Genomic DNA, 22126 nt, shown 5'->3' with positions numbered 1-22126 from the left:
AGTAGTGGTGTGTTTTAATGTGTTCTGTTGGACCTACAGACAGTTAGATTAGTGGTGGTGGTGTGTTTTAATGTGTTCTGTTGGACCTACAGACAGTTAGATTAGTAGTAGTGGTGTGTTTTAAAGTGTTCTGTTGGACCTACAGACAGTTAGATTAGTGGTGGTGGTGTGTTTTAATGTGTTCTGTTGGACCTACAGACAGTTAGATTAGTAGTAGTGGTGTGTTTTAATGTGTTCTGTTGGACCTACAGACAATTAGATTAGTAGTAGTGGTGTTTTAAAGTGTTCTGTTGGACCTACAGACAGTTAGATTAGTAGTAGTGGTGTGTTTTAATGTGTTCTGTTGGACCTACAGACAGTTAGATTAGTAGTGGTGTGTTTTAATGTGTTCTGTTGGACCTACAGACAGTTAGATTAGTGGTGGTGGTGTGTTTTAATGTGTTCTGTTGGACCTACAGACAGTTAGATTAGTAGTAGTGGTGTGTTTTAATGTGTTCTGTTGGATGTACAGATGTTTCCTCTCCTATCTCTCACTGTAGTGTCAGTTTCACTCTAACCACAAGAGGGCATCAGAACCTGTTAAAATGATACCTGGTGACTTCACGTCTCTAGGGTCTTTCATCAAGATAAGCAATGTCACCTGTAATGTCACCATCAGTATTGACTTCATGGAAGTTGACATAGTGTTATGTCACATTTGGCAATGCACCCTACATAGGGAGCTGTTCTGTCACCCTTTATACACCCTTTGTATTGCTTATGAAGACTGTATGTATGCTATATGAAGCCTTTATAAGTTGTATTTAGTTTAATCACAGTCTATCCTTCTGCTTTCCCAACAGCAGAGACCATGGTGGAGAGTGTTGTATCAAGCCTGGACCTGAGAACACCAGAGACCAGATATGTGAGTGTTAACTGATAATTGTTTTAAAAATCAAAATACGATTAAAGCGTTCTTGAATCCCAGGCAAGGAACACAATCATGATCTATTTGGTCAAAACAAACTTAAAGGTAGAGTCAGCAATATGATGTAGATGCACAAAGTAAACATCATAGTGGGTAAACTTCTACAACAACTAAGAGCGTTGGAGCGCGATGCTAAACTTCTCTGTTTTGGTCCCGTGGCTACCACGCTGTAAGAGAGTGAAGAGAACCCGTGCACATGGGCAGATACTGTGTGAGAGAGAAGTCAGGCATCTTGCTCATCACAATATCTGCGGTGCTGCTCGTACAACATCATTTAGCTGACTCTACCTTTAAGCTCTCATCCTGGGATCTACCAGAAATCAGGCCCCCAACATCTACAAAACATGGACCAGAACCATGTTGTTTCCTGCTTCCACAAACATTCATTAATATAACACTAATGTCAGATTATGGTATGATAATGAGTGTACATTCTGAGACTGTTGCTCACTTACATTCATTTTTATTACAAGTCTGTTTAATATTTATTAATTCATTATTACATGAGATTGTCCGTTTTTAATAACAACTACTTTTGACTTCAGGGATTCCTCAGAGCTGTAAGACTTGTGACCATGTTGAGGTAAGTCATAATGTCAATTCTCACTTTTACATACATTCAGGAGTCAGGCACAGTCTGAAAGCCAGGTGTGTACTGACCAACCATTCATACTGGGATATAGACAGTCCTGTGTTCTGCTTTAGTAATATAAACACAGTCTGAAAGCCAGGTGTGTACTGACCAACCATTCATACTGGGATATAGACAGTCCTGTGTTCTGCTTGTAGGAATGCAGGATTTTAACTGTTGTCATATTGTTTCATTAGACAGTTTAATTGGATCAATCACCAGCATTCCATGTAACATTGAATAAATACATTAGATTAGTTACTTTGGTTAATGGGCCAGTTTCCCGGACACAGATTAAGCCTAGTCCTGGACCTTAAAGAACTTTCTATTGAAACTTCCATTGATCATGCTTAAAGTCCAGCACAAGACTCAATCTGTGTCCAGGAAACTGGCCCCATATGTATAACTGACATGCTTGTCCTTGTTCAGGAATCCACACACTGGCTTCAGATTGAACCCTTGACATCCACTGTCCAGGGAGTGACAATGTTCAGGTAAAATAACTACTTTTAACATTTCATTCCACTTGCTAGTGTATTTCCCCATTACCTTTGGGAATAGGCTTCTAATCCAACCTCTCCATTTGACGGTTGACCCTCTCTACCAAATCTTGTTGTTGCCCTCAGGCACAGGACACCCAAAGGGCGTTATGAGTGCACAGTGTCTGGGCTCCGCTGGGTGTGTGAGAGAGATGTCATTCTGAAGTATCACTTCAGGAACGGGGAACCCTACAGTCAACTTCTGAAAGACATGCAGTACGGACAAGGTGGTCCATTGCTGGACATCACTATGGAGTTAGGTGAACTGGAGGAAGTTCATCTGCCACACTTTGTCTGTTTAGGTAAAACCATATTGACATAGTATTCAGAAAGACATTTCCATGTAACTGAGTTTCACTTCCTGAATGAATAAATGAACTATTCTGGGAGTTTGAGTTTACTGTGATCTGGTACCGCATATTCTTTGTGTTTTAGTTGTTTGAATAATACAATATTTGTCTTTCTGTCTCCTTTTTATTGTGTTGTTCAGGGACCAACCCTTCCCTGAGGAATGAGATGAAGATTTTTCATGTAGAGGAACATGGAGTGTCTGTTGAGGAAGTGCATGAGGTCACCAGATTCCATGCTAAGATTCTCCATCCCAAGTTCTCAGTTATCTCTGTTATACTGAGCTATATCTTTTGGCGGAACGTAGATGTCCACTGTGAGCTGATGCTCTATCTGTCAGTGAAAAAGCAAACACTAATTCCACGCCTATACCTGTTCCCCAGTAACCCCAGCCAAATACAGGTGAGGTACCATTCTTTTAGAGGTGACCTTAACTAAGCAGTGGTACGGTTTATGTTGACACTCATAACATGAAGTTAATAGTTTGTTGCTAGTTTTCTGAATAATGTTTGAATAAGACTATACATTGACTGGCTGTGTATTTCATGCCTCGTTTCGCAGGCTGTGGAACAACAGGAAAAGTCTCAAGGGTCTTCAAGGGTTCTCATCACAAGACCAGAGCAGGCCTTCAAACTGAATAGTTTCTTCAGACTGAACATTCCCTGTTCTACCTACATCAATCCACAGGTACAGTTTTAGTAGACTAAGAACATGAATCTGACATTTAAGTCACATTTCTATCCATTGCTCTCTGTCGCTCGATGGCTCTCAATTCAAATGGCTTTATTGGCAAGGGAAACATATGTTTACATTGCAAGCAATCTCTCTCTCGCTCTCTCCATCTCTCTCCAGAAGATTCATCTCATACATAGAGACTCCACACCAAGCTTTTTCAGGGCGGTTGTGAAAATAACAGGGGTTAACATTGAGATGGAGTTATTCGGTGATGATGAGAGGATTGCATGGAAAGAAGTGGTATCACAAGGTAGGAGCATATGTCAATCATAACTTTGTACTTTTGTAACAGATGCTATTTAGAGTAATATAACCTCATTTGGTTTATCTTTCAGATGAATACATCACTGCCACCCATTCAACAAGTAAGTAAACATGAGTTACAGTGCATTCAGAAAGTATTCAGACCCCTTGAATTGTTCCACATTTTGTTACATTACAGCCTCATTATAAAATTGATACAATTGTTTTTTCCCCCTCATCAATCTACACAAAATACCCCATAATGACAAAGCAAAACAGGTTTTTAGACATTGTTGCAAATGTATACATAAAAAAACCCTGAAATATCACATTTACATAAGTATTCAGACCCTTTACTCAGTACTTTGTTGAAGCACCTTTGGCAGCGATTACAGCCTTGAGTCTTCTTGGGTATGACGCTACAAGGTTGGCACACCTGTATTTGGGGAGTTTCTCCCATTCTTCTCTGCAGATCCTCTCAAGCTCTGTCAGGTTGGATGGGGAGTGTCGCTGCACAGCTATTTTCAGGTCTCTCTAGAGATATTAGATCGGGTTCATGTCCGGGCTCTGGCTGGGCCACTCAAGGACATTCAGAGACTTGTCCCGGAGCCACTCCTGCGTTGTCTTGTCTGTGTGCTTAGGGTCGTTGTCCTGTTGGAAGGTGAACCTTCGCCCCAGTCTGAGGTCCTGAGCGCTCTGGAGCAGGATTTCATCAAGGATCTCTCTGTACTTTTCTCCATTCATCTTTCCCTCGATCCTGACTAGTCTCCCAGTCCCTGCCGCTGAAAAACATCCCCACAGCATGATGCTGCCACCACCATGCTTCACCGTAGGGATGGTGCCAGGGTTCTTCCAGATGTGACGCTTGGCATTCAGGCAAAATAGTTCAATCTTGGTTTCATCAGACCAGAGAATCTTGTTTCTCATGGTCTGAGAGTCTTTTGGTGCCTTTTGGCAAATTCAAAGCGGGCTGTCATGTGCCTTTTACTAAGGAGTGGCTTCCGTCTTGCCACTCTACCATAAAGGCCTGATTGGTGGAGTGCTGCAGAGATGGTTGTCCTTCTGGAAGGTTCTCCCATCTCCACAGAGGAACTCTGGAGCTCTTTCAGAGTGACCATCAGGTTCTTGGTCACCTCCCTGACCAAGGCCTTCTCCCCCGATTGCTCAGTTTGGCCGGGCGGCCAGCTCTAGGAAGAGTTTCGGTGGTTCTAAACTTCTTCCATTTAAGAATGAAGGAGGCCACTGTGTTCTTGGATACCTTCAATGCTGCAGAACTGTTTCGGTACCCTTCCCCAGATCTGGGCCTCGACACAATCCTGTCTCGGAGCTCTACGGACAATTCCTTCGACCTCATGGCTTGGTTTTTGCTCTGACATGCACTGTCAACTGTGGGACCTTATATAGACAGGTGTGTTCCTTCTCAAACATGTCCAATCAATTATATGTACCACAGGTGGACTCCAATCAAGTTGTTCAAACATCTCAAGGATGATCAATGGAAACAGGATGCACCTGAGCTCAATTTCCAGTCTAATAGCAAAGGGTCTGAATACTTATGTAAATAAGGTATTTCTGTTTTGGAATATTTTTTTATTCTGTATATTTGTATTCTTCTGTTCACTCTGTCATTTAAGTCATTATTGTGGAGTCACTACAATGTTGTTGATCCATCCTCAGTTTTCTCCCGTCACAGACATTGACCTCTGTAGCTGTTTTAAAATCACCAATGGCCTCATGGTGACATCACTAAGCAGTTTCCTTCCTGTCCTGCAGCTCAGTTCAGAAGGACGACTGTATCTTTGATGTGTCTGGGTGGTTTAATACATCACCCACAGGATAATTATTAATTTGACCATGCTTAAAGAGATATTCAATGTCTGATGTGTTATTGTTACCCATCTACCAATCACTGCCCTTCTTTATGAGGCTTTCAAAAAAGATCCCTGGTCTTTGTATATAGTTGAATCTGTGCTTGAAATGCGATACTTGACTGAGGGACCTTCCAGATGTTGAATGTATGGGGGACAGGCCCACTTTGACAATAGAGTATTCTGAGTAGATTGTTGATAAAACATTAATACGGGCATCTATTTTCAATGACTTCTCAATAAACCTAATAGGAAAAATTATTATTTCAATTTTTTTATTTTAAATTGACTGACTTTAATTGGAATTGACCACAACCCTGGAGTCGGCTCTATACAATAAATGACTATCAGAGGAATGATAACTGGAGAGACTGGAAGATGTAGAAACAGCTGCTGTTAACCATAAAGCCATATTAATTTAATTGACCCCCCCTTCAGCATTAACAGTCCCTGACATTCCTGCTGAGGAGTTTCTGAAGAAACACTGGGCTAAACTAATTCAGCGAACCAAAAACTCAATGCCAATAGCAGATGATCTGTGGTCAAAGAACATGATTGGTGAAGAAGAGCACTCCAGAATAACAGCTGAAACAACTGAACAGGACCGAATGAGAAAACTACTGAAAGCAGTCATCCCCAAAGGACCAGAAGTGACGGGAGCTTGTCTCAAAGCTCTCGTTGAACATGAAAACCATCTTGTTAAGGACTTGAGTGAATCTAGGTAAGACAGTTTTCATTGCTCCCTCCCTTGAATATGTGTAATGATTTAAATATGGGTCAAATAAAAACACAGCTACCCAGATCTAAGAGGAACTGTTTTTCCAGAATGGAAGCATGTTTTTGTGTTTCTGTCTGTAATAAATGACTGTTATCTTATTGTAGTTACATCATAGGACCATCATCACATCATTATCTCAGGTGGAACTCCTCCTTCTCCTCCATACTTTCTGATCTCTCTCTTCCCTTCTCCTCCATACTTTCTGATCTCTCTCTTCCCTTCTCCTCCATACTTTCTGATCTCTCTCTTCCCTTCTCCTCCATACTTTCTGATCTCTCTCTTCCCTTCTCCTCCATACTTTCTGATCTCTCTCTTCCCTTCTCCTCCATACTTTCTGATCTCTCTCTTCCCTTCTTCTCCATACTTTCTGATCTCTCTCTTCCCTTCTCCTCCATCCTCTTTCTTGTAGAACCTAATCTGAAGACGCTGAGGCCTGTCTCCTAGTCTGTGGACTAAGACACTTCTTCACCTAATCTGAAGACGCTGAGGCCTGTCTCCTAGTCTGTGGACTAAGACACTTCTTCACCTAATCTGAAGACGCTGAGGCCTGTCTCCTAGTCTGTGGACTAAGACACTTCTTCACCTAATCTGAAGACGCTGAGGCCTGTCTCCTAGTCTGTGGACTACGACACTTGTATTTTGTGTGTGTGTGTCTTTGTATATACTGTGTGTGAGTTGGTCTCTGATTACTGTGATTAGTTCAATGTAACGTCATATACTATACATTATAATCAGTCTGTTTTGGGTTTGCAGAATCATTGTATATCATTGGTTTTCCATCCTATCATGTTACCACACAGATGTGACTGTCTAGCTCAGCGGTTCCCAATTTTTCCCATTCCGGAGACCATCAAATCACCGTCCAAAGCTCTTGAGGACCACCTTTCACGGAGTCGCTGTTCTTTTTTCACATCAAATATATTGCTGGTCAAATTCTATCAATAGATGTGAATGTAACAAAGCCTGTAAAGGTCTATTATTATAAACTAGTTGCATTGGGAAAAGGAATGTAAAATTGCTTATAATACCATTATTACTCCCAACTGTTATTATTTTTGAATAATAAAATACTACAATCTAAAAGTAATTGAGGACCACCTGCACCACCCCCCAAGGACCACAGGTTGGGAACCACTGGTCTAGAGTCCTTCTGCCAAACCTGGTTGTTGTGTCACACTGCCCTCTCCTGGTAGCACTGCAGAACATCACCTCATTAAATACAAAAATGTAATTGCAGTTTTACTAGATAGAATCTTAACTTATAGGCTGAATACTTGTATTAAGTGTATATAGACTTTACATGAACCTATGGGTGTTGAATCCGCCCACTGTGTTGAAACAGGAAGTCCATTTATAATGAAGTAGAGGAACGGGTCCACCTCTTATTGTAGATCAATGGTGCCGCTACTTCGCTTCACCTCCGTTCCGCCAGTATGAATAAACAAGACCTAGAAAGAATAAGGTCGTGACCTTGGCGATTTTCCTTCAAAATAAAAGTCCCGCAATGATGATTGTAATTTTTTCTATACTGAAATTCGTAACATTTTGTGAGGAAATGTTAGCAGACTTAGAATGTTGTCTAAAGATGATAATAATATGTAGACATTTACAACTGGGTGGTGGGGGCAGGGTAAGAGTCTGTTGGGTGGTGGTGGGGGCAGGGTAAGAGTCTGTTGGGTGGTGGGGGCAGGGTAAGAGTCTGTTGGGTGGTGGTGGGGGCAGGGTAAGAGTCTGTTGGGTGGTGGGGGCAGTGTAAGAGTCCGTTGGGTGGTGGGGGCAGGGTAAGAGTCTGTTGGGTGGTGGGGGCAGGGTAAGAGTCTGTTGGGTGGTGGGGGCAGGGTAAGAGTCTGTTGGGTGGTGGTGGCAGGGTAAGAGTCTGTTGGGTGGTGGGGGCAGGGTAAGAGTCTGTTGGGTGGTGGGGGGGCAGGGTAAGAGTCTGTTGGGTGGTGGTGGGGGCAGGGTAAGAGTCTGTTGGGTGGTGGGGGCAGGGTAAGAGTCTGTTGGGTGGTGGGGGCAGGGTAAGAGTCTGTTGGGTGGTGGTGGGGGCAGGGTAAGAGTCTGTTGGGTGGTGGTGGGGGCAGGGTAAGAGTCTGTTGGGTGGTGGGGGCAGGGTAAGAGTCTGTTGGGTGGTGGGGGCAGGGTAAGAGTCTGTTGGGTGGTAGGGCAGGGTAAAAGTATGTTGGGTGGTGGGGGTAGGGTAAGAGTCTGTTGGGTGGGGGGGGGGGGCAGGGTAAGAGTCTGTTGGGTGGTGGGGGCAGGGTAAAAGTCTGTTGGGTGGTGGGGGCAGGGTAAGAGTCTGTTGGGGGCAGGGTAAGAGTCTGTTGGGGCGTGGGGGCAGGGTAAGAGTCTGTTGGGTGGTGGGGGCAGGGTAAGAGTCTGTTGGGTGGTGGGGGCAGGGTAAGAGTCTGTTGGGTGGTGTGGGGGCAGGGTAAGAGTCTGTTGGGTGGTGTGGGCAGGGTAAGAGTCTGTTGGGTGGTGTGGGCAGGGTAAGAGTCTGTTGGGTGGTGGGGGCAGGGTAAGAGTCTGTTGGGTGGTGGGGGCAGGGTAAGAGTCCGTTGGGTGGTGTGGGCAGGGTAAGAGTCTGGGTAGGGGAGGGAATGGCCGGCAGGGATGTAGCTCAGTTGGTAGAGCGTGGCGTTTGCAATGCCAGGGTTGTGGATTCGATTCCCACGGGGGGGCAGTATGAAAAATAAAAAAATAATGTAATGCACTCACTAACTGTAAGTCGCTCTGGATAAAAGCGTCTGCTAAATGACTAAAATGATCATGTAAATGTTAGCTTGAGAGTGTTCAGCCCCATGACCACGATCAGTGCCAAGTGGTGGAATAAGGGAACTGCTTGTCAAGCGTAGAACGGGGAAAGGGAGATAATAGCAGGTTGTACAACTGAATGAATGAATTCAACTGAAATGTGTCTTCCGTATTTAACCCCTCTGAATCAGAGAGGTGCTGGATCTGCCTTAATCGACATCCACGTCATCGGCGCCCGGGGAACAGTGGGTTAACTGTTCAGGGGCAGAACGACCGATTTTTACCTTGTCAGTTTGGGGATTCGATCCAACAACCTTTCGGTTACTGGCCCAACGCTCCTACCCGCCAGGCGACCTGCCGCCCCAAAATATACTGTATGTTGAAATTGTGAGAGTAATAATGACATTTTTTTATGTAATTATATTGACATTGTGAATTCATGCAACATGTCTTGACAGGCTAAATATAATTGACCACATTGGTGCATTGGTAACGATAATAATCCATATAAAGTACAGTAATTTGTTAAATTAGAGGTACGTGTGAAAGTGAAACTATTGTGTAAATCCTATAAAAGACTGAGATAATGGAAATCCAATGAGAGATGGCTGATCTGCTCTGTTGGAAGATCTGGCACCGCTGCATTTCACAGAGAGCACGTTTTTAGAGACAGGTGGGACTTTTTTAGCAGAAAGTACAGATTGGCTCATCAGATATCGTTTCCCAAAACCAATCTTATAGGATCTTTGAGAGGATTTAAGACCTACTTTAGAAAGGCAAACCCATGCCATTCGGGTGCACGTCAAAGTGTTATCCATCCTCGGGTTTTTGGCAACAGGGCACTTTTCAGCCGGAGCTTTCCGATCGGCAAGCGGCGTCTCACATCCCTCGATGAGTCAATGTTTTGGATGCAATCATCAGCAAAACGTACTGTAACATACAATTCCCACCATCGCGCAACAGGTTAAGAGGGGTTTCTTTGTCATCAATAGGTTCCCAAATACGAACGGAGAAATAGACGGCCCCCACATCGCCATAAAAGCACCATCCCAAAACGAGTTCAACTAGGCTATGTGAACAGAGAAGGCTTCTACTCTTAAGCAGGTGATAGGTGATGTTATGTGCAAAAGACGCTACTGAATGTGGTGGCCAGGTGGAAAGCACGACTTGTTCATTCAGCAGAACCTTTTGGTTGTATTAAATATCTGACACTAGCACCTCTATTTCAGTCTAGGAAAAGTTTTTTCTTAGCTTCTGTTGTTTCATTTCATTGTAAGGCTTTGTACATTCCCCACGGGCTTTAAATGGATGATTTTGACCATATCTGCTTAATTAGGGGCGTTTCTAAATGCTAAATAGCCAAAGTAATACACAAGAACTGAGGCTGAGAACAACTGGTATTTATCAATGGCGACCTCCTACGTTTGCGTCATTTGATGGGTTGATACATCACACTTTTTCTATGCAAACCAACATTTAAAATAGCGTTTATAAGTAGTATTTTAGGTTAGTTTCTACACAATATTTATAAATTGATAAATGTGCACAAAAGCATTGAGATGTATAAACTTGGCGCATTCATGTTTGCAGTTATAAATCAGACCTGTTGTAAAACGGTGCCTGCATGAACTAGCGTTATGAAATACACCCATCATCAATCTTTTATGGTGACAATAACGCCCTTATTTGCTGTATACTTTGGAAGGATTGGAATTAGGCCCAGACAGTATATCTAAAGGAAATATCCATGGCGAACTTGATCAAATGTCTTTGGAGGTGTTGGCAGAATGTTTTATTTTACAGTGACATTTGCTGTAGGCCTTTCTGACCTATCTAATTAAATGAGAAATGCGCATGGTAATTTGTTGTATGGCTACATCGGGAATATGAACTCATCATGGCCAGAAAAGGTTAGGAATTTATTATGCAATGATTATGATAATGTATTATGTTTGTAAATGAAATATTGTCTACGCAAGAAATGTCACATTACATCATTCAGACGTCGCCTACAAACGTCAATGGAAAAGGTGAATCGTCTGTTCTAACGTTAAACTGCGCTTCGGATCGGATCGCATAGAGCTAAATAGGCTGCTGGAAATACTGTAGCTGATCTATTTAGTACTGTGAAGTGGGTCCTATTAAATGAGAGATGGGACGAATGGTAGCCAATCCTAACGTGTTATAGGCCTATAGGATATTTGGCGAGTATAGGCTTTATTCTGCAATAACAGGCAATGTATGCCTATTTCTAATTATTTTAGAAATCTCTCTCTCTCTCTCTCTCTCTCTCTCTCTCTCTCTCTCTCTCTCTCTCTCTCTCTCTCTCTCTCTCTCTCTCTCTCTCTCTCTCTCGACTGTTATCTGACCCAGACTACAACCACCATCCATGGACACACCTACACCTCTCTGGAAATCTCCAGTAACAACTGAATTGAATCATATTGAATGGATTGGAATTGAATTGATTGGACTCTGTTGAATTGAATTGAATGGATTGGATTCAGTTTAATTTAATTGGATTGAACTGAATAAAATAAAGAAATGAGTCATGTAATTCACTAAATGAAGTCATGTGTATTCACTATAATGACTTAATGTTCCAGGTAAGTGAAGGGAGCTCACCACTGCTGAACTGGAGGACTTTAAGAGACAGGTTGACTGTCTCAACATGCCACCTGCCATGTTCATCAACCCCAAGACAGGTTGGTTGACATCTTAACCCAGTCTCTGCAGTGCAACTGACAAGTGCTGTGGCTCAAAACTGACACAGAATGATTCTGCCTCAGAATGGCCCCTGTGTGTGAGAATTCATCATTGAAAAATATATATAGAAAGGTTGGTAAACCAATACATAGTCAGGGTTGGGGTCAATTCCATTAAAATGTCAGTCAATTCAGGAAGTAGACTGAAATTCTAATTCCAATTCTCCTTCAATGCTTTTCAATTAAGACAATTTGGCATTGGAATTTGGTTAACTTTCTGAATTAACTGGAATTCAAATGAAATTGACTCAAACCATGTACATACAGTGAGGGAAAAAAGTATTTGATCCCCTGCTGATTTTGTATGTTTGCCCACTGACAAAGACATGATCAGTCTATAATGTTAATGGTAGGTTTATTTGAACAGTGAGAGACAGAATAACAAAACAAAAATCCAGAAAAACACATGTCAAAAATGTTATAAATTGAATTGCATTTTAATGAGGGAAATAAGTATTTGACCCCTCTGCAAAACATGACTTAGTACTTGGTGGCAAAACCCTTGTTGGCAATCACAGAGGTCATACGTTTCTTGTAGTTGGCCACCAGGTTTGCACACATCTCAGGAGGGATTTTGTTCCAATCCTCTTTGCAGATCTTCTCCAAGTCATTAAGGTTTTGAGGCTGACGTTTGGCAACTCGAACCTTCAGCTCCCTCCACAGATTTTCTATGGGATTAAGATCTGGAGACTGGCTAGGCCACTCCAGGGCCTTTAATGTGCTTCTTCTTGAGCCACTCCTTTGTTGCCTTGGTCGTGTGTTTTGGGTCATTGTCATGCTGGAATATCCATCCACGACCCATTTTCAATGCCCTGGCTGAGGGAAGGAGGTTCTCACCCAAGATTTGACGGTACATGGCCCTGTCCATCGTCCCTTTGATGCGGTGAAGTTGTCCTGTCACCTTAGCAGAAAAACACCCCCAAAGCATAATGTTTCCACCTCCATGTTTGACAGTGGGGATGGTGTTCTTGGGGTCATAGGCATCATTCCTCCTCCTCCAAACACGGCGAGTTGAGTTGATGCCAAAGAGCTCGATTTTGGTCTCATCTGACCACAACACTTTCACCCAGTTCTCCTCTGAATCATTCAGATGTTCATTGGCAAACTTCAGACGGCCCTGTATATGTGCTTTCTTGAGCAGGGGGACCTTGCAGGCGCTGCAGAATTTCAGTCCTTCACGGCGTAGTGTGTTATCAATTGTTTTCTTGGTGACTATGGTCCCAGCTGCCTTGAGATCATTGACAAGATCCTCCCGTGTAGTTCTGGGCTGATTCCTCACCGTTCTCATGATCATTGCAACTACACGAGGTGAGATCTTGCATGGAGCCCCAGGCCGAGGGAGATTGACAGTTATTTTGTGTTTCTTCCATTTGCGAATAATCGCACCAACTGTTGTCACCTTCTCACCAAGCTGCTTGGCGATGGTCTTGTAGCCCATTCCGGCCTTGTGTAGGTCTACAATCTTGTCCCTGACATCCTTGGAGAGCTCTTTGTTCTTGGCCATGGTGAAGAGTTTGGAATCTGATTGATCTATTGCTTCTGTGGACAGGTGTCTTTTATACAGGTAACAAGCTGAGATTAGGAGCACTCCCTTTAAGAGTGTGCTCCTAATCTCAGCTCATTACCTGTATAAAAGACACCTGGGAGCCAGAAATCTTTCTGATTGAGAGGGGGTCAAATACTTTATATCCCTCATTAAAATGCAAATCAATTTATAACATTTTAGAAATGCCTTTTTCTGGATTTTTTTGTTGTTATTCTGTCTCTCACTGTTCAAATAAACCTCCCATTAAAATTATAGACTGATAATTTCTTTGTCAGTGGGCAAACGTACAAAATCAGCAGGGGATCAAATACTTTTTTCCCTCACTGTAAATCGGCAGTTGCTAAATCAATTTTTTGACTTATAGATTAATGATACAGTATGTACCCATTGATTCTTGAAGAATCTAACTTTTAAATGCCTCATGAGCTCCGTTCAACTGTCATACCCCATCAGAACCCAGAATCGAACTTATAAATGCCTCATGAGCTCAGTTCAACTGTCATACCCCATCAGAACCCAGAATCTAACTTATAAATGCCTCATGAGCTCAGTTCAACTGTCATACCCCATCAGAACCCAGAATCTAACTTATAAATGCCTCATGAGCTCAGTTCAACTGTCATACCCCATCAGAACCCAGAATCTAACTTATAAATGCCTCATGAGCTCAGTTCAACTGTCAAACCCCATCAGAACCCAGAATCTAACTTATAAATGCCTCATGAGCTCAGTTCAACTGTCATACCCCATCAGAACCCAGAATCTAACTTATAAATGCCTCATGAGCTCAGTTCAACTGTCATACCCCATCAGAACCCAGAATCTAACTTATAAATGCCTCATGAGCTCAGTTCAACTGTCATACCCCATCAGAACCCAGAATCGAACTTATAAATGCCTCATGAGCTCAGTTCAACTGTCATACCCCATCAGAACCCAGAATCTAACTTATAAATGCCTCATGAGCTCAGTTCAACTGTCATACTCCATCAGAACCCAGAATCTAACTTATAAATGCCTCATGAGCTCAGTTCAACTGTCATACTCCATCAGAACCCAGAATATAACTTATAAATGCCTCATGAGCTCAGTTTACCTGTCGTACCCCATCAGAACCCAGAATCTAACTTATAAATGCCTCATGAGCTCAGTTCAACTGTCATACCCCATCAGAACCCAGAATCTAACTTATAAATGCCTCATGAGCTCAGTTCAACTGTCATACCCCATCAGAACCCAGAATCTAACTTATAAATGCCTCATGAGCTCAGTTCAACTGTCATACCCCATCAGAACCCAGAATCTAAACTTGTTTTACTTTGTTTGTAAACAAAGTACATGTAAACCAACACTGTATAGCCTCAACATGGTTAAAACTATAATGTTGATATCATGGATGGTCAGTCCATGCATCCGTAGCTCTGTCTATGAATTTAAGAGTTTTTACATTTCTCCAGCCCCCATCCCTCAGATTTTAACAGAAACAGTGGCGGATATAACGTGTTCTTATTGTTTCAACTGCTGATTGGTGCTTTTAAGGATGGGAAGCATAGAAGTAGCACACATAGAACAGATCTACCGTTTATCAGACCTGCTTTCAACCAGAAGACAGATCTATAACTGACGTGAATTTGATCTGGTCGCCCACAAAGCTACATATTGCGCCTTTTAATTAGCATGGTCATGTGATGAGGATAACAGACTGTCTCATTGAGAAGGCGGATCACCTGCGTTTTACACAGGCAGCCCAATTCTGATATGTTTCCTGTTAATTGGCAAAATAAGCTGATCTGATTGGTCAAAAGCCAATGAGTGAAAGAAAAGAACCCAGAATTGGTCAGCCTGTGGAAACACAGCCATAGGGACCTGTAAAGTCCACACTGAAGTTGTACAACTGATGTAGGACTACAACGTGTCAGTTAGTTCATTAACAAATAATGACTTCATTTGAATGACGTTATTCTGGCTCAGCCTTTTTCAAAGCTCTCCTCCAGGGCCCCCAGGAGGTGCATGTTTTAGTTTTTGGTCCTAGAACTAACACCTTAGATTCAACTAATTAACTTTATCATCAAGCCCTTGATTGTTTTTGTATCGGGTGTGTTAGTGCTAGGGCCATTTTATTTTGTATCTACCTGCCCAGGGACTACAGTTGGAAACTAGCTAGCTGGCTAAATCTGACACCTTTACTGAAATGTTGATTGATGTGCAGTATCCCTGTCAAATACATTTCATAGATTAAATTAAAAGGAATGGAATGTATCTATGTGTCTGTCTATCTGTGTATGTGAATTTGTAAAAAAAAAAAGTGACCCTCCCCTATACCCCAAATTACCCTCACTCCTAGGACAGACCACTGTTACGGTCCGGCACTGTTGGTCCTGTCCCCGCTTGGTTCCCTTTTCCTTTTTCCCCTGTGTGTGTCTGTCTCCCCCTGCTGTGCAGCCCAGTCAGAGGATCTAGGTCAGGGGGCGTGGCCATTCTCTCTCATGCTCAGGTACCTCCAGCTGCGGCTCATTGTCACCAATCAACCAGCAGTTATCTACCCGGGCTGGACACCTCTCCAGCGCCAGTTCGTTCCTACATGGTGTTACCTGTGGTAACTTGGCCCCGTACAGAAATCTCAGTTTAGTTGTTACTCTCTCAGCATTATAGTTGTTTCTGTCACGTTTGTAACCTGTCTCTCCTTCGATCAGATCTCGTCTGTTCCTGCTGTCTGCCTGCCTGCCATTCCCACGCCGCAACCTGCTCATCTGTTGTCGGATATCCTCGTCATCCAGCTCTCAGGACTACTGGCTCTCCACCCCACTCAGCTTCTACCCCGGTCTGAAGCTACTCCACCCCTGAACTGTTTCTCTCTGCCAGAACACGCTTATTAAACAACATCTTAATTCACCCTCTTTTGTCCATGTGTCCGTCTCTGCGCCTGAGTCCCCCACCCAGCCTAACAACCACAGCCTTTAGATATGGAGTTTTAGAAACTGTTCGTTGTTTTGTAACCATCACATGGCAAAGTAGGCAGAAGGTTGTGGATTCGCAGACCACCACGGACAATGGTAGGGGTGAAGAAAAGATAGCTTTTATAAAAGGCATTTCATGCAATTCTTTGTCATTTTACATGACTGGAGACAAGCAGAAATCTATTTTAATACCACAACAGAGCATGACAACGAATGAGCGCACGCTGCAGCACCGGAGACGTTTTGATTTCTATACAGGATGTTCACCGGAGACGTTTTGATTTCTATACAGGCTGTTCACCGGAGACGTTTTGATTTCTATACAGGCTGTTCACCGGAGATGTTTTGATTTCTATTCAGGCTGTTGTTAAGAAAGAGGATGGTCTAAGTTTTGGAACAGTGCTAAAGTTGTATTTCAACTGTAAAAAAATTAAGTGCAACAGAACCAGTTACAACTGAACTATTTGATCATCAATGAATTTGCAAAGTCAATGTTTTGTTTCCTTTGTCACACCTGCTGGGGCGGCAGGTGGCTTAGTGGTTAAGAGCGTTGTGCCAGTAACCGAGAGGTCGCTGGTTCTAATCCCCGAGCCGACTAGGTGAAAAATCTGTCGCTGTGCCCTTGAGCAAGGCACTTAACCCTAATTGCTCCTGTAAGTCTCTCTGAATAAGAGCGTCTGCTAAATGACTAAAAATGTAAAAATATAGAAAGTTGTAGCACAGCCTCTGAATGTCATAGAGACAAACCAATGATATTCTATATGCAACACAAATCCCTCGTTGTTAGTAGCCTAAAGCGACATTAAAATGAAGGTTGTTTAAGTGAATGAAGCCTTCTTGAATTAGCCTACTTTCAGCACCCATGCACTGTCCATCTCCGCGGCTGCCGCTTCATGGGTAAGTTATGGAAATTACTGGTTTATGGTTTATTTCTTTATTTACCTGAATTTAAAATCAGGGGAGCCCAACTGAAACCAGTGTCTCATTTGTAATGGTGTCTTGAGGACAAAAATTCCATCAACACAACAACAAAAGACAAAGAGAAACTACCAGACAGCTATAAATACATGACATCAGGTGATTACACACTTCAGTGGGACTCATTTAACAACAGAGTTTTAAACTGCCCTATCAGCACCTGGGAATCCAGATGGATTCGAATAATCGAATTGGTGATTCGTTTTGTGTTCCATAACTGTGGTGCGTTAAAACTAAAAGGCAGATTTACCAAAAAATGTGTAGAGACAAGCGGGACCCCAAGAGTTAACCAACCTTGCGAACGGGTTTGGTATCTCATGTTGTTATATTTCAACAGGGAAGTGAGGTATGTTGGAAGCTTGTGGACAAGAGCTCTGTAAACAAGAAGGGAGTAATGAAGTGATCTATGGGATTTTAGTGAGGACCAGCCAACCTTTTGATACAGGATGCAGCGATGTGTATTAAAACTATCACCTGTGATAAAGTGAAAGGCGCTATGGTAGACGGCATCCAAGTGTTTAAGAGTAGTGGCTGCTGCATTCTGGTAAATGGAGTCACCGCGGTCAAGAACTGGAAGGAAAATTGACAGCACAATCTGCTTCCTGCTGTTAATAAAAAAGAAGCCCACTTTAAAATCTTAGCTTTTTAACTAGCTCATCAGTATGTTTTTTAAACGTTAGATCTTTATCAACCCAAATGCCCAGATATTTATAAGCGGGAACGCGCTCCATAACAGAGCCACCCAATGAGTGAATATGTAGTGAATATGTAGCCCATCGGAGACATGTTTATTCAGTGAATAAGAGAACAACATATTTAGTTTTGCCCGCAATAAGTACGGGTTTTAAATCAACAAGGGCTTCCCCTGTAATGTAACTAAATCAGATTGCAGCTCTAACATAGCTTGGTCAACAGTCGGCGCATAACCGTATAGCCTGCATATAGAAGAATATTACAGGATTTAATACATAGACCAGTAGTATTTATATAAATGGTAAAGAGAGGTCAATAACTCTGATAAATAGCTTCATTATGGGGCAACAAAACATATTGTTTTTATTCATATCAATTACAGCAGTAGCGAGCTTACCTCCTGTCTTCCTTCTCATGTTCACGTACTCCCTCTCAAACTGAACAGGAAGTAAGGAAGACTAGTCCGCGCACACAGATATTCAATTTTTTAAAACCTTTTTTTTAAATGTATTTTTTCGTTAGAAGCCTTTGACTCGCCTCCTGAAGTCCCACGGTACACAGCACATCCATTGATTAGGAAGCACACCAGGGTTTACATCAGCAAGAGCAGGGTAGGACAGGGCTCATGATTGGGATAACCTATCCATTGCACTGTGTAACACTGTATACACCATCCCAGCAGCAGTGCAAAAACTCGGAAAAGGAAGTACATTTTCTTAGAAATGGAACTTGGCGCTGTTCTTCTCCGAGCATTCTCTTCCTATAGCCTTAGGCCTACAGTAGAGGCCATGGATCATGTGATTGAGACCAAGCGAAAGATCATGACCCTCCCCCATTGTGAACAATTGCGTGCATTTCGACCACTCCCTAATTTAATTAAATCATGAAATACAAAATATAAATCGACTTTTACTATAGATAGAATATGAACGTATCGGCTGGATACTTGCCTTAAGTGTATGGAGACTTTACATGACCTAAATATCAATATATAATAGGCTATAAACCTATGAGTATTTTTGGTGAGCCGGTTCATTTGACTCCGTTCACATAAGAGAGCCATCATTTGGCTCCCAAATGGCTCTTCATTTAAAATGCTTAATTGCAAATCTACAATATAAAGGTCAAACGGTAGACTACCATTACATCAGATAGTGAAATGCGCGTTCAAATACATTTTTATCTGGATAAATTATTAGATCACCTGCTTAAAAAATAAAGTTTATTTTTAACGCACTACAAACATAAGCCTGGAGCAGAATGACGCGCTCTCCCCACTATTTACTGTTTCTGCAGTAAGGATTCACCCTCTTTAGATAATTATTGTGTAACTTATCTGCGGGTGATCGTTGTTTTGAGCTCAAAAAGCACCTCCTGGCTGCATGTAAATCAGGGAGAACAAATTAACGGCTCTTTCACCGATGCAATTCGATTCCCGATGTTCACCAAATAGATCCGTTCACAAAGAGCCGTTCTTTCGCGAACGACCCCATCACTAGTTTGAAATAGGAAATACATGTATACGGAAGTAAAGGACGTTGTCGTCGAGGAAACATGTTTAAGAGGTTTGTAGCGTTCTTGTACAATTTAATGTAGACAATTATTTATCGAGAAGTTATGCTATCATAAAGAGAGAGATGATTTAGGGGGTAAGACATCCGCCAAGTTATTACAATATTGATTTCAGCTTCCGTGAATGATATAATTTTGGCTAATTAACATTGTTGTTAGTGATCAGCCTAATCGATAAGATCGAATGTGATGTGAAAGGCTACAGGGCTATGATTATGGGTATTATTGTTATAGGCGATTGACAGCACATTATCGTGATAATTATCCGCGTGAAAGACTGTGGAAACTGCGCACTTTCACTTCATGAAAGAAGAAGTGCATCGGAATTATGTAAAGCTGTCCACTAAATAAAATAGTATGTCTCGTCAAGTAAAAGTGACGTGCAACAATGTGCATAGAAACTATTTAAATGTAGGGCTAAATCAAATTGTAAGTTTAAAGCTTTCTGGTAACGGATCAGAAAGGCGGTGGTCCGTTTGGCGCAGGCGCGCTCGATATAATTTACCGGCTCACCCACGCGCATTGTTAACCACAGGTTGAATCGGCAGCACACCTTTTCTCTGAATGCAAAACCCCGGTGCCCCGGGCGAGATAAACTGATCGCACCTCAAGGGAACTCAAGCGCTGCATGGGTGTATTCACTAAACCAGGGATGGGCAACTGGCGGGCCGCGACCCACCTTTTGTAGTCCCGCGGACCAATAATAAAAGACGTTGTTCTGGAACTCAGTCTGGGTCTCAACTTGCTGTTGACCGTTAGAATAATAGAACACACGAGGTGCAATTTCGAAATGTGGTTGTGCCTCAGCAGTCACTCAATTAGCCCATGTCAGCTACATTTGTTTTTAGATTGGTAGGTTACTGAATTACAGACCGCGGGTGGGGACCATTGATCGTCAGTTATCATATTAAAAACGGCAAACATTTGCCTCCACCCTTTGGCAAAATGTGTAGAATTGCATGAAATGAGTTAGAAAATTGCGAAATATTCTCTCCGCCCTCATGGCGAAATGTGTAGAATTGCATGAAATGAGTTAGAAAATTGCGAAATATTCTCTCCGCCCTCATGGCGAAATGTGTAGAATTGCATGAAATGAGTTAGAAAATTGCGAAATATTCTCTCCGCCCTCATGGCGAAATGTGTAGAATTGCATGAAATGAGTTAGAAAATTGCCCAATATTCTCTCCGCCCTCATGGCGAAATGTGTAGAATTGCAGGAAATGAGTTAGAAAATTGCGAAATATTCTCTCCGCCCTCATGGCGAAATGTGTAGAATTGCAGGAAATGAACATGAAAACTATTATGGATGTGGGTACGCAGAGACACTGCGGCACCCCATGATGAGTTCTGTTTTTTTTTGTGGCACCCACCCCCATCAAAGTTGCCCATCCCACCACTAGGGACCTACCAGAATTTGTCCAATAGAAAAGTCTTGTTGTTGAAACATTTTGCTACGGTTTGGTACGGTGTTCACTAACGGCACTATCAAATGCACTTGCCAGACAAACACACTTTTCCATCATTGGACATTTTTCTGCATAAGGTAATTTCCATGTAAAAGGACCCATGAGCACCAACATGTGAAGTTCATAGGAGAATATCAAATTGGGTATCAAATGAAAGCTTAAGAGTCTGTGTTTTGGGGAAATCAGAAGGCATAGATACATTTTTCAACCATTTTCCATCTTAAAAATGATGCATAAGTAATAGGTCTTCGAAAACATCTACCAGAAAAAGTCTAAAAAGGTATTAGAAATACATCAAAACACAATAATGTTAAAGTGAAGACCCCTAATAGCCAACTAATAGCAACACTTATATTTAGTTTTGGATAAATTAGTTGCCTTCTGTAAGTTTTTAAGAAACATTGCCTTGTAATTCCGTTACCACAAAAACACAGACAGTATATTTAAGATATTTTCTAATTTCTCTTCTCATCAGGAGGGAGGATAATGAAAGTTCACAGACGTAACAAGTAAAAGTAGATATAACAATTAGGTAGTGTTTTTACTGATATACATTTTTATTTGTGAATTATTAACTGATTAAAACTCGTAATTATGTTACCAAATCTGAACCTAAAATAATACAATAATTAAGAAACCCATTTGAAAAACTAAAATTATACTGAAACTATTATCATTGACTCCAAAACTAAAATAAAATAAAAACAATCATAAACTATGTTCAGTTAGTTTTTTTTCCTTCTATACTTTGGGGCAAAAAATCTAATGGGGTTTTTCAAGCTTCTGAATCTGTCTGGTAAATGCTGCCAGGAGATGGCGATGTTTCAAATAGGCCTAGCTTGTTCATCAGTAGTCTCTCTAGACAGCCTCCCACAATGTACCAATGTTCCTGAATACAAGCAAAGATTGTCTATTATATTGAGAAGATACTCAAGTGACCGCTCTAACAATGGAAATGCATGTCCTCAAAGATGGGAGGCAGGCGGGAGGATGCATGTCCTCAAAGATGGAAGGCAGGCGGGAGGATGCATGTCCTCAAAGATGGGAGGCAGGCGGGAGGATGCATGTCCTCAAAGATGGGAGGCAGGCGGGAGGATGCATGTCCTCAAAGATGGAAGGCAGGCGGGAGGATGCATGTCCTCAAAGATGGAAGGCAGGCGGGAGGATGCATGTCCTCAAAGATGGAAGGCAGGCGGGAGGATGCATGTCCTCAAAGATGGAAGGCAGGCGGGAGGATGCATGTCCTCAAAGATGGAAGGCAGGCGGGAGGAGGCGAGAGCCGATGGGAC

General features: G+C 42.2%; 1 protein-coding gene and 1 pseudogene across 2 annotated transcripts in view; both read left to right on the top strand.

The window, feature by feature from the left end:
* The first annotated feature begins 833 nt into the window (after positions 1 to 833).
* LOC311116927 (NACHT, LRR and PYD domains-containing protein 1 homolog) lies at positions 834 to 7102 on the top strand. The gene is made up of 10 exons (XM_084191945.1): positions 834 to 904; positions 1513 to 1550; positions 2028 to 2092; positions 2225 to 2439; positions 2628 to 2887; positions 3047 to 3172; positions 3338 to 3470; positions 3556 to 3585; positions 5770 to 6052; positions 6519 to 7102. Exons 3-10 carry the CDS (start codon positions 2085 to 2087, stop codon positions 6523 to 6525), a joined length of 1062 nt encoding a protein of 353 aa, XP_084048071.1. The 5' UTR covers positions 834 to 904; positions 1513 to 1550; positions 2028 to 2084; the 3' UTR covers positions 6526 to 7102.
* A 12233-nt stretch (positions 7103 to 19335) lies between these two features.
* The window catches only part of LOC311116928 (protein NLRC3-like), a 43418-nt pseudogene continuing 40627 nt past the window's right edge, over positions 19336 to 22126 (top strand). Inside the window, exon 1 of the transcript in view lies at positions 19336 to 19364. The product of the transcript in view is annotated as a protein NLRC3-like (transcript). The remainder of the gene's footprint in view (positions 19365 to 22126) is intronic.

Source organism: Coregonus lavaretus (genome assembly GCF_964263955.1).
Source record: "Coregonus lavaretus genome assembly, contig: HAP1_SCAFFOLD_465, whole genome shotgun sequence".
Classification (NCBI taxonomy): domain Eukaryota; kingdom Metazoa; phylum Chordata; class Actinopteri; order Salmoniformes; family Salmonidae; genus Coregonus; species Coregonus lavaretus.
The sequence above is the reverse complement of the archived record's forward strand: the minus strand, read 5'-3'. Positions and strand labels throughout refer to the sequence as shown.